The sequence below is a fragment of the Mauremys reevesii genome, linkage group 1, assembly GCF_016161935.1.
Source record: "Mauremys reevesii isolate NIE-2019 linkage group 1, ASM1616193v1, whole genome shotgun sequence".
Classification (NCBI taxonomy): Eukaryota; Metazoa; Chordata; order Testudines; family Geoemydidae; genus Mauremys; species Mauremys reevesii.
Genome location: NC_052623.1, coordinates 64,921,817 through 64,933,915, shown reverse-complemented (window position 1 = coordinate 64,933,915; position 12,099 = coordinate 64,921,817). Strand labels below are relative to the sequence as shown.

Below are 12,099 nucleotides of genomic sequence, written 5' to 3'. Positions count from 1 at the left end.
GGCATTACCTAGAATGGGTTTAATGAGTTTTATTTTAGACAACCTACATGACAAGTTTTTTTTTAAAACAATGCCTCCACTCCAAATCAGGGTCAAAAATAAGTGAATAAAGCTCAAGATGGTATCAGTCCAGTTGGTAGACACTGCTGAGTCCTGGTGTTGTGTTGATGAGGAAAGAGCAGCAGCAAGTTATGATGACAAGTGATCCAAAATAGTTGCTCGGTTTTGTTACTGTAACAAGAATACAATGGTTATTTCAGGTTCAGCCATGCAATAGTGTCTCTAAACTCTGGATGTGTTCCCCAATTCAGTCTGAGCTGCCACATAATCAGGCAGACAGAAAGCACAAGGAAGTTCCTTTTGCATCACAGTGCAAACCCAGGAGCAGCAGGAGAATTGCTCAAGGTCTATCAGAGGATGCATAACATTTCTACAAGCTTTCAGAGCTACTGATGCTCTGAGCTTTCTAAAGATACCAAACATAACAACGGCCACCTAGATTTCTCCCCCCACCTCCACTGCTGGCACAGCAATGTGACTGGGTTCATCTTATGCCACCTCCTGAATACAAGTTCAGGTTCACAGGGGACAAGACTGATTAAGCTTTACAAAATATGGTACAAATCTGATAAAGTCAAGAGGAGCTGTGTGACAGTTTCAAGGTAGAGCATTCCAGGAGAACAAACAATTTTCCTGCTAGCCACCCCTGGAATCAATAGTGTTAGACTTTCAGTGCCCTGGTAGATTGGGAAAGTGATGCACAAAAGTTTCTGCTCAGCCCAAGTGGGGAAGATATTCCCATTGTTCACTACTTTATTCTAACAGTGTGAAAACTATATGTCCCTGAGAAATCAGAGCTGCAGGAGTTAACAGGCATAGTTAGCGCTGTATGAAATTTGTCTGATATCCTACAAGAGTAGGAAAAAAAAATTAGCTGGCCATCTTTAAAAACTCTTGCATACCAGAAAATTTACTTCAGTGCAAGTTTAATGCCTTGCACCTCGTTTTCCTGAATTAATATTGTTCACAGCCACTTTAACTGCAGTACTGGCCCCATCAAAGTAATCTAAAAGAAGGGATTTGCTGTGGCTGATTATAATCAAATACTAGCTTCACTGTAGGATCAAATTAATTCCATCCTGGATACTTTGCACTTCTAGAACTTGAAGTCATTTAACCTGCTTTGGCCAAGTTGTGTAATTCACTAAATTTGAGGCAAATTGAATTTGAATTGAATTGAACTTGAAAGGAAGGTGTGAGCCAAGTTGTACAGTTAAGAGTATAATGGGGGCTGCAGCAATCTTGAGTTTATGTACTGGAATGTAACCCAAGAAACCATATCACCTGCATTAGAGGTTTTATTTTGTCTTAAATACTGCCCTAGTATGTTAGGCAAGAACCACTACGATTACCAGAGGAAAGGATGGACTCTATATGGGGAACACCACACCATGAAAATACCACCACTGATCTGATTTGGTCTCTGTAGTGGGACCACCTCTTTGATAACAGATGCCTTCCAGTACTGTTTCAGTACAATTCAGTTTAATGCCAGAAGGGACTATTGGATAGATAGCCTCTGATACACAGGAGGTCAGACTATTAAATGTCACCAGCTACCCACTAGTATGGAGCCCGATAATCAGTGCTGTCACATCGACATTTTGACAGGTGATTCTAGTCCTAAAGCTACTCTGAATTAGTAACTTGCAATATAAATGTTGCAACAGTGGACATTTTATACACCAGGGAAGTTAGCCATGTGCTTAAATATGTTAATAAATTTGACTCAAGAACTCAGTACTTACACACTTCTCAGTTTCTAAACCATCCTTAAAGAAAATCATATATGGAGTTACTCCATCCTCACGGAAGTCCAGGAGAGCCACCATGCCATCTGGATTCATGTTCTCACCTACAAAGAACTTTGAAAAAGAATTGGTGTTACTACAATTATGAATGTACTATGAGGTAAAGACTAACTATGAGTAACCAAAATACTCTGTGGACAGTGTTTCGGAGGGGGAGGGGGAAAACAAAAACAAAACAAATCATCCAGATCTAGAAAGTTTTCTTGGGCAAGTGCCATCAACTTCTAATGAATCTAAGCCCATTTTGGAGGAGTTTTAGCTGTTATGATTAGAGCCTTCCAAATAAGTCAATGCAGTACTGTCTTTTAAAGCCAGTTTCAAGGCTTCCACTGCATGTTCAACAGCTGGGCAAAGCTGTGGTACTTAGACTGGTCAACTGTACTATTTCTATTCAGAGCCTTGTAGGCAGTGAAAGTCGAGTCAGGTCAACTCCATTCTGTTGCTCTTCAGGAAAGCTATGAGCAAGCACCACATTAGAGCCATTTATAAAGTATGACTAGACAGCCTGGAAAAAGGTAGATTGAAGGCGCCCCCAATCACCACACTTGCAGTAGTCAGGAGGTTCAGAGTCTATAAGGTATCTGCAATAGTAGGACAAATCTCAGTTGTATCCCTTTGTTTTAGGCTACAACAGTATAAAGCTATTGAAGCTTACCTGGTAATTTTTGAAGTTCGCAAGGATGTGTTTGACTTGTTCTGCAGCCCCCGTCATGAAAGGCTTTACTCTGTCTGGCTTGTGTTCCTCAAGTCTGGCTTTGATTCTAAAAAGAAAGAAAACAAGCTCTTAACTAGAATCTAACATCCATCAAAGATGTTCAGCAGACTGGGGTCACTTCATGCCAAAGGTGAAGTAGTTTACCTGCTGTTGCTGAACCAGCATTCCTAATACAGGTCTATCGCAACTTACACACATTTAACATGCACGATTTCAACTTTACACGTACAGCCAGAGTCAGGGGGCGTGGCCTCAAGATTTAATAGTTCTGGGGCACCAGCTGTGGCTGGGAGTCCCAGGGCCTTTAAATCATCCAGGGGGCTCCCAGCTGCAGAGGTGGCTGGTAGCTCCTGTGGCGAACTAAAGGACCCGAGGCTCCAGCCACCGTGGAGCTCCAGGAGCCCGGAGGAGCCCTTTAAATGCCGCCCCGGCCTGGCCACCAGAGCTGCAGGCGGGGTTTAAAGGGCTTGGGGATATAATTTTGACAATACGCGGTTTTCGCTTTACGCGATAACCGTGGAATGGAACCCCCACCTAAGATAAGACTTGCCTGTACCCACAGCTCCCTGTGTTGCCATCTGCAATGCAAAATGCTCTGGCTGCTAAAAAAGCTACTAACAGTACTTTCATGGATATGTGGAGAGTAGGCAGAGTTCCATAGCAGCAAGAGCACTGTTCCAAGCCAAAAAATATAAATATAAGGCCCAAGATGGGACTCCCAAGTTGGAGGGAGCACCTTTCACTTGGAGGGAAGAAAGCTATGAGTCTGAATGCTGGACAGTTGGATAATTAGATCAGAATTTATTCACATGCATAATTTCAGGCAATGAAACATTTTTTCTTGTGTCAAATTAAACAGCTTCCTGGAAATCTAGATTACAGTTTATAACACACAAGCATTTACCTACAAATATTCTAGCCTTACACTAGTTCTAGAATGCCTCTAATCTAAGGCAATGAGGCCTAATAAATGTTAGTGCATCAAGCCTTACTGTGTAGGGTAGAGGAAACATTCCTGTTTTATAAAGCCTGCAACACTCAACGGAACAGGAAGGCAAGGGTAAGACAAGACCTACACCGCATGAACAAGTCCTGTACCTTAGTTAAGACCATTGTCTGAAGTGCTCCCCTATACTCAATCCTCATGAGTCTGAAATGATGGCAAACTACTGGAGCACTAACAATGAGGAGTCCTTGTGGCACCTTAGAGACCAAAATTTATTTCGGCATACGCTTTTGTGGGCTAAAATCCACTTCATCAAATACACTGAAGTTATTAAAGTGTCAAACTGACCACACCACATATCAGCATCTATCGTGACTCTCACTTGCTTTTGGGAATATGCCACCTAAGGAGCTGACATTCGTGAGGCACCATTCACTGGGGAGTTCAAGGGTAACACCATTTTCACTTACGCTTTCATGTAGTCCTTGATATACTTCTTGTAGGACTCTTTTGTAAAGCTAGTTTCCTGAAGATGGTGATTCATTACTATATCAACACCAGTGATAACTGTGGGATCTGTTCCTTCTTCAATACCTTCAGAGGAGGCATTGCCACCAATTAAAGCATCAGCAATCTGACCTTCTGTCCTGGTGACCATCTAGATTTAAAGAGAACACCAAAAGCTTTAGAGAAAAGCTCCCCAGAATCAAATGATACTTACATTGTTTGGAAAAGCACTATCAACTCAGTTGTCAGTCAGTTCAGGAACTGCTCATTTTAAAGCTGAAGTGGACTATAGAACTACCCCATTATTTCACAACAGCAGCACTGAATTCTTCGACTGTCCTATCAGATAAGTAGGGCTAGGATTTCCATACAGATTAAAAATATCTGTCAGTACTAGTATACTATTTCTGTGCCAAGTCCTGATAAGAATGATAAACCACCACCAAAAGCTATGCAGACTATTCTCAGATATGTCAATCCTCTAGCTGGGGTATTCTAAGACATGCCAGCCACCTCAGTGGTTTGCTTCCCTTTAGTCACTAGCAACAGTGCAAGTTGTTAACCATTTCAGGAAAGGGCTAAAAACCATAGTTAACTGATCTGCTAGCAGGAGGGACCAAAATAAGGTGAGCTACCTTCAGCTGTGCTTGTCTCCAAGCTAACCCCTCCCCCTTGTTACTCTAAGATGGGATACCCTGGTGAGGGCCAACAGGGCTTGGCCAGAGCTGCCCCCACACCATAGCAGTTTCGCTCCTGAAACTGCCTGTTGTCCCCCAGCAGACCTGGGCAAACAGCTGATGCTAGGGGCCGGTGCCGATCACTTACCAGCCAGCCTGGGTGGTTACACCCGCGGAGAGGCTGGGCCCCTGGGGAGCAACAGGCCAGACACGGGCCGGGGGCTGGGGCCAGAGAGCCGCCCTGGGGGGAGAGGGGGGAAGCTCCGCGGCCTGCGTCCCGGGGAAGCGCTCGGGACCGGCGCGCGCCCCGGGCAGGGAGCAGAGTCCCCAGCAGCTGCCGGGACACGTGTCCCCAGCCCCGGGCGGGCCCTGCCCCGGTGACTCACCTTCCCCTCCACTTCCAAGCAGAGCCCGTCGGCGACCTCCCGGATGCTGTAGATATCGGAGAACATCTCATCCTCTGCGGGGAGAGCGCGGCGTCAGCCCGGCTCCAGCCCCCCCCGCAGCCCGCCCCCCCCCCCCCCCCGCCCCCCGCCCCGGCTCCGCCCCCCCCCCAGGCCCGCACCGCCCCCCCAGGCTCCAGCCCCGGCCCCGCACCTCCCCAGCAGCCCACACGCCCCCGGCTCCAGCCCCAGCCCCGCACCCCCAGCCCGGCCGCTCCTCCCCGCGGCCCAGGCGCCGCCCGGCCGCTCCCAGGCGGGCCCGGCCGCTCCTCCCCGCCGCAGAGCTCCGCATTCCCCGCCCGGCCTGCTCGTGCTCCGGGCCCTGGCGGCCCGGCCGGCCCCGCCCGCCCCCGGCGCTCACGGCTGATGCAGTCCCGGTAGATGATCATGGCGGCGGCGGCGCTGCTGGGCGGCGGCGGGGGGAGGGGGGTCGGCGGCGCGGCTCGATCTGTGCGCGGCGAGCGACCCGAGAGCGGGAGGGAGCGAGGCGGAAAGGGCCGAGTCAGCGGCTTCCAGAGCTCATATAGCGGGCACGTCCCTGGCGCGTCACCAATCCCTGCGCTCCTCGCAGCGCCGAAAAGAGTGACGTAGAACACACACCCTGGAGCGCGGCGCCACCTTGCGGCTGCCTGGCGTTGGCTACAGCGAGACGGGGAAGCCCCGCGCCGCAGTGCGCCTGCGCGGCTCCCTGACCCGGGGCGCCTCCAGGAGCGTTGCTGCCAGTGGCAAGGGGCAAAGCTGTCCCTGAGTTCAGGGGGCACGACCCAGCCCTGCCCCTCAGCGCTGCGCCCCGGGAAGGGACTCGGTGTTGGCACTGACAGCAGTGTGAGCCCTCCTGCATCCTGTGCTGCAGCAGCATCTCCCAGCTGGGGCTGCAGCTGCACGCTGAGCACCAGAACAACGAGGAGTCCCTGGGCACTTTAAGACTAACAGATTTATTTGGACATAAGCTTTCATGGGTAAAACTCCGCTTCTTCAGATGCATGGAGTGAAAACTACAGATACAGGCATTATTATACTGCAGCCGAGCAGCTCCAGCTAGCTGATGGCAGGTCACAAACTGTCTGGTGGCAAGTCAAATTTCATCCAAACCCACAAACATATAGTGAAAATAGTCACAATTTTTCATTGTTTCTTCCAGCCAGCTCCACTCAGCACCCAGGGCTACATGGGCCAGCCAATATATAAGATAGGTGTCAACCAGGCCTAAGTCACGGATACGTCACTCAGAGCTGTGAAAAGTTTCATGCCCAGTGCATTGTAGTTAGGTTGACCTACTCCCCACTGTAGATGTAGTAGAATTCTTAAGTTGAACTAGGTGATGCCATCCTCTCCAGGAGGTGGATTTACTATAGCAACAGAAAAGCCCCCTCTGTCAGCGTAGCAAGTTTCTGTGCTACAGAGGCATTGCTGCAGCTGTAGTGCTTGCACTGTAGACATACCCACAGAGGGAGAGAGAGCCAGTTTATATCTGCTAACAGGATGACCAGACTCCTTTGCCTGCCCCTGGGCAATAATCCCGCCTCCCCCGCTTTCTAGGGGGGCAGGCAGGGAATGAGAGTTATTGCTACTATTATTTATTTGTTAATTTTGTTTGTTTATTTATACAATGTCCCACCCCCAAAAGTCAGGTCCTTGCCCTGAGGAGTTTACACTCTAGGACCGCAAAGTAAGGAAAGAGCATTTTGCATTCAACTTTGCACTGGTATAAATGACTACACAAGTCACAGGACAGTGGAGAATTTTACTCCTTTATAATCAGGGCCGGCTCCAGCCCCCAGCGTGCCAAGCGCGCGCTTGGGGCGGTGTGCCGCAGGAGGTCCACCGGAGGGCGGCAGGCGGCTCTGGAGGACCTCCCACAGAGGTGCCTGCGGAGGGTCCGCTGGTCCCGCGGCTCCGGTGGACCTCCCGCAGGAGTGCCTGCGGAGGGTCCGTTGGTCCCGCGGCTTTGATGGAGCATCCGCAGGCGTGCCTGCGGGAGGTCCACCAGAGCCGTGGGACCGGCGACTGCCAGAGCACCCCCCGCGGCGTGCTGCCCTGCTTGGGGCAGCGCAATTCCTAGAGCCGCCCCTGTTTATAATGTAGTATGCAACTGGAAACATCACATTTGTACACTGCATATGTGTTGTAGACCTGAGGAAGAGCTCAGTGTAGCTTGAAAGCTTGTCTCTTTCACCAACAGAAGTTGGGCCAGTAAAAGATATTACCTCACCTAGGGTGACCAGACTGCAAATGTGAAAAATCAGGACAGGGGACCTGGGGTAATAGCAGCCTATATAAGAAAAAGACCCAAAAATCGGGACTGTCCCTATAAAATTGGGACATCTGGTCACCCAAACCTCACCTACCTTGTCTCTCTAATATCCTGGGACAGGGACCAACACAGCTACAACAACACTTCAAAAAACAATCAGATTAAAATCACAGGTGATAGATGACAGTTATTTTCTTACTCAGGAAGAGATACATTTTTAAGACATCACATGATTCCCATTCAATTGCATCATGCACTGACAACAAAGAACAACTATAGCTGTGACTCTGTAGGGTCTGCTCCCTGGAAAGAAAGTGATGTGGGCCTTGAGTATAGGAATTAGGGACTCTGAGATGGAGATGAGTGAGTTGAAAGACACAAGGGGATATTAAGACTGCAACCCTGAAGGAGCAGATGCAAATGAAACTATTTGTTGTTATACTAATATTGTATACTAGTGTTTTGGGAAGAAGTGGGGGAGTTGAAGGGAGAGATTTTAAAATGTAGCACATGTGAGAAAGCAATTAAAAATTTGAAGTCCAAAGTCCCAATTATCGCTAAACACACTCAGTGTATAGTTACACAGGGCTCAGGATCCAGTCTGGAGAGGTACTGAGTGCTCTCAATTCCCATGGAAGGTACTGGAAGTTGAGGGTGCAGAGCACCTCACAAGAATGAGCCTGTGTCCCTAGAAACTCTTTTTTCTCTACTGCTGAAACTCAGGGCTAAGACAGACTGTCACTTTGTAGCCCTGACTCTACGCTGTACATAAAATTGAAACATTGTAGCCTTAAGTGGGCATTTCAAACTTTTTACAGTGAGGAGTCATCAGGAGGTAAGTGGCTCGGTTTTTCCAGGTGCTGAACTACGTTAGCCAATGGGAATTGTGTGTGGTTAGCACCTCTGAAAATCAGATTACACCTCTACCCTGATATAACGCTGTCATCGGGAGCCAAAAAAATCTTACTGCATTATAGGTGAAACCGCATTATATTGAACTTGCTTTGATCTGCCGGAGTGCGCAGCCCGACCACCCAGAGCACTGCTTTACCGCATTATATCCAAATTTGTGTTATATCAGGTCGCGTTATATCAGGGTAGAGGTGTACTTGTTTGTTTGTTTGTTTGGGGTGTTTTAATTAAGCCTGCATAATCTAGTCTGTCTCTGTCCCTGTCAATCATTGGGGAATTTCAGATTGGCTCAAGTTCTGGACCCAATCTTCATAACTCACGTTTATCTCTACAATGAGCCAAGCCAGAATCCTGGATATAAAGATCCTGAAAGTTTTGAGAAATTTCAGATTTGGTTTCAATGTGACTTGGAAGAATTTCTAATCCAGGGATTGGCAACATTTGGCACGCGGCTCTCCAGGGTAAGCACCCTGGCGGGCCGGGCCGGGCCTGTTTGTTTACCTACCACATCCACAGGTTCGGCCTATCACGGCTCCCACTTGCCGCAGTTCAGTGTCCCAGGCCAATGGGGGCGGCGGGAAGCAGTGCGGGCTGTGGGATATGCTGGCTGCCGCTTCCCGCCGCCCCCATTGGCCTGGAGCAGCAAACTGTGGCCACTAGGAGCCGCGATCAGCCGAACCTGCGGACGCGGCAGGTAAACAAACTGGCCCGGCCCGCCAGGGTGCTTACCCTGGTGACCCACATGCCACAGGTTGCCGATCCCTGTTCTAATTTATTGATATATAAAAGATATTAGATAAAATATTAGATTTTAGATAAGCACCCAAGACAAAGGCTTCATTTATAAGGTATAATGAAGGCCTTTACCTCATAAACTGGAGTTTGCCTATCCTGCACTCTAGGCAAAGGTTACAGGAACAAATGTATGTATCTTTGTTCTACAGTTTATTTTCTTTCCGTTGCCTGCTTCCTTGTCTGCAGTACCATTAAGGTTACACTGAACAGTGGCATTAGGCCTGTGGCATGAGTCAAAACAATCATTGTTTTTATATTTTTGGAAGGGGTACTATCCTTCCCATGGCTGTCGGAGCCATGAGGGTTGTCTCATTTTTCCATCACTTTACACTGTAGACCCTAGAGACCCTGCATCACCCTCCTTTTTGACTAGGACAGCTGAATGCCACTTCAGACAGGGGTCTGTAGTCTTAGTACCTTTACTGGCATGCAGTGCTCACATCTACCTCATATAAACTGAGAATACTAACCAAACTTTTCCCCCCTGTAACCACTATCTCAATAAACTGTTGAATTTCACAGAGCTGAATGTTTTCATTATTTGAATATGCCATGGGATGGTAGGGGAAGGGAGTTGCAGCAGCGCCATGCTGCTGGAGGCCATTCTGAGCAGGCAAATGGCATTTGGGGATGGAGAGTATTTGCTGGGCACGACATATGGGGAAGGGGAAAGGAAAATAGGTAGGTGGGTATGTACTATCTGTGTTATGGGCTTGTAAACAGTTGAGGTCAAGGCTTTAGCATGAGACAGAAGCCAATTGGCTGGCTGGAGTGAGTGCCATTTTGAAAATGCATATGGCAGGGAGGAGGGGTTAAGCCTGAATGGACTGTGTGGGTCAAGGGACGGAGGACAGCTGGGGCTGCAGACCTGGAAAGGTTCCTTGCTCATATCTGCTAAAAATGGCTGCAGCCAGGGGCACCCAAAACAGAAGTTAGCACAGAGGTGTAGTTAATAATAAACTGTAACGATAGATACTTACATGATGAAAATAACAATAGGATCTGCTTCCTTGGTCCCAGCCTGGGTTTCTAGCTGGAGATTGGGCTTGCTTCCTACAAAGCCTCCCTCAGAGTCCCGAGTCCAAAGAGATCCTGGCTTTCTGGGGAGAGCTCTTCACTGCCCTCCTTGTGCTTCTCCTCCAATGACTCTTGCTGCTTATCCTTAGGAGGAGTTGCAAGGGAACTGCAGGGTTTGGTAGTGGTGTAATTGCAGAATATTCCATACAGCTCCTCAGAAAATGGCCAGCTTACATTTCTACTGCTGGAGTGTTTCCTGGTATCCCTGGTTTTATAGTAAGCTCTCCTGAGCTGTTTGGTCCTTATCCAGTACTGGTTGTCATCCCGGTTGTGATCACTCATGGCTCTCTGACTAGCAAGGTCCACAAGAACATCTTTCTGCTGGTGGCTGGCCTTATGAGCTTGCCATGCTCCAAGCGGCTGCTTGAGGTATGTTCTAAGGCTCCTGAAGCAATATCTCAGCAATGCTGATGTATTCAAATCCAGGGGCAAACAGACAAATTCTGGCCCCATGCCAGCTTTTAAACAGAGGTGGGAACATCCAGTCAACTTTACCCCAGAGCAGTGGAGGGCACAAAATCAGACAGGTCAGTTATGGACATCCAGGGCCAATCGGGGGGAGGGGGGGCAGGAGGGCCATTTGGCCTGGGCCTCAAGCTCAAAGGGGGCCTCAAATTTAGAAGCTTGTTAATTATTTGGCATTGGATAAGTTTCGCAACTTGTTTTTATGTGCATCCCTATCGGACCAAAATGTGACACTCTCTCTCAGTTTAGAGCTACAAATTTAAGCAAATAAAAGATGTGATTTGGTAAAAGACAATTTTTTTTGTTAACTGAGAGATTTTGTCATATTAAAGAGTAAAAAATGTTCATAAATATTAATAAAATATATCAGTTCAGATGGCACAAGATTAGACCATGTGTTGTCATTTTTAATTTTTATTATGCCTAGGGGCCTCAAAAGCTGGAAGTGGCCCAGGCCTCTCTGGACCTCTGAGAGGTTCTGTGGACATCTGCAAAGCAGTGTGGGATATCAGTTGGAGGTCTGACAAAGTACTGTGCAGCAACACTGCATATGCACAAATAATAGACTGCACTAACTCAATTTGCCCTGAATGTAGTAGACTTCAAATTATTCCAGGGTACACAATAAATGCAGAGTTAGTGAGCTCTGAGGAATTGTATTGTGTGTACATTTAAAAATACAATAGCCCATTGTAAGGTCAATGGGACTGAGGTATTGTGCAGGGCCCAAGTACTCTAACTGCTTGTCCACCCTTGGCATTGGGTAAGCGTCATACTTTGTGATGGCATAAACCATGCGGCAGTCTATACAAAATTGGACCATGACATCCACTTTGAGGATCAGACTATAGAGCTCCTCCATTCTATAGAGATTCCTCAGTAACTCCCATTCTCAGCATTGTCTACACCTCTTCTCTTATTGTGTCCCACATCCTTCTGGAAAGGGCAGGGGATTCTCCTTAACCAGCTGCTGTTTCCAGATAATGTTGTATTACATGTGTTCCATATGGCCTTGGCGAGAACACTGTAGTGACGTCTCAGATCATTTGAACCAATTGGATCTACTCATCTGGTGAAAGGGCCTTGCTTAACAGTACAGGTCCAGGTTCCAGGCAAGCAGCTACCTCGGGCCCTAGTTCAGGGTGTGATGATGTATGGAATATGGGTGACCATTTATAATATTATTAATACCAATATTATAAAATTGCAATAACCCTTACAAGATATGCCATGTAAGGTAGCAGTGGAAAAGTTATGATTTGCTAAATATGATAATCTTATTTGTATGTATGTTTCATCTTTGTATCATGAGTTATAAACGTGTGATATATTTGTATATCAAACTTGTGCTTTGTTTCTGGTAGGGCTGTCAATTAATCACAGTTAACTCACAAAACTTAAAAATATTAATCACGATTTAAAAAATTAATCATTATT

At 47.4% G+C, this 12,099-nt stretch overlaps 1 protein-coding gene and 1 non-coding gene across 2 annotated transcripts; both read right to left on the bottom strand.

Moving 5' to 3' along the window:
* TPT1 (tumor protein, translationally-controlled 1) lies at nucleotides 1-5,677 on the bottom strand. The gene is made up of 6 exons (XM_039520854.1): nucleotides 5,521-5,677; nucleotides 5,103-5,176; nucleotides 4,003-4,190; nucleotides 2,527-2,632; nucleotides 1,809-1,925; nucleotides 1-231 (listed from the first exon to the last, which is right to left on the bottom strand). Exons 1-6 carry the CDS (start codon nucleotides 5,546-5,548, stop codon nucleotides 229-231), a joined length of 516 nt encoding a protein of 171 aa, XP_039376788.1. The 5' UTR covers nucleotides 5,549-5,677; the 3' UTR covers nucleotides 1-228.
* LOC120396190 lies at nucleotides 292-423 on the bottom strand. The gene has a single exon (XR_005593049.1). It is a non-coding gene; the product is annotated as a small nucleolar RNA SNORA31 (small nucleolar RNA).
* Nucleotides 5,678-12,099: the final 6,422 nt, after the last annotated feature.

What these genes read in the sequence shown, in the direction of transcription:
- TPT1 (XM_039520854.1), bottom strand. Translation starts at nt 5,548, where the DNA reads ATGATCATCTACCGGGACTGCATCAGCC. An exon ending in ATCAAGGACTACATGAAAGC is followed by an intron (nt 2,633 to 4,002) that starts GTAAGTGAAAAT and finishes CTTTCTTTTTAG; the next exon opens with AATCAAAGCCAGACTTGAGG. An exon ending in CGAACTTCAAAAATTACCAG is followed by an intron (nt 1,926 to 2,526) that starts GTAAGCTTCAAT and finishes TCTTTTTCAAAG; the next exon opens with TTCTTTGTAGGTGAGAACAT.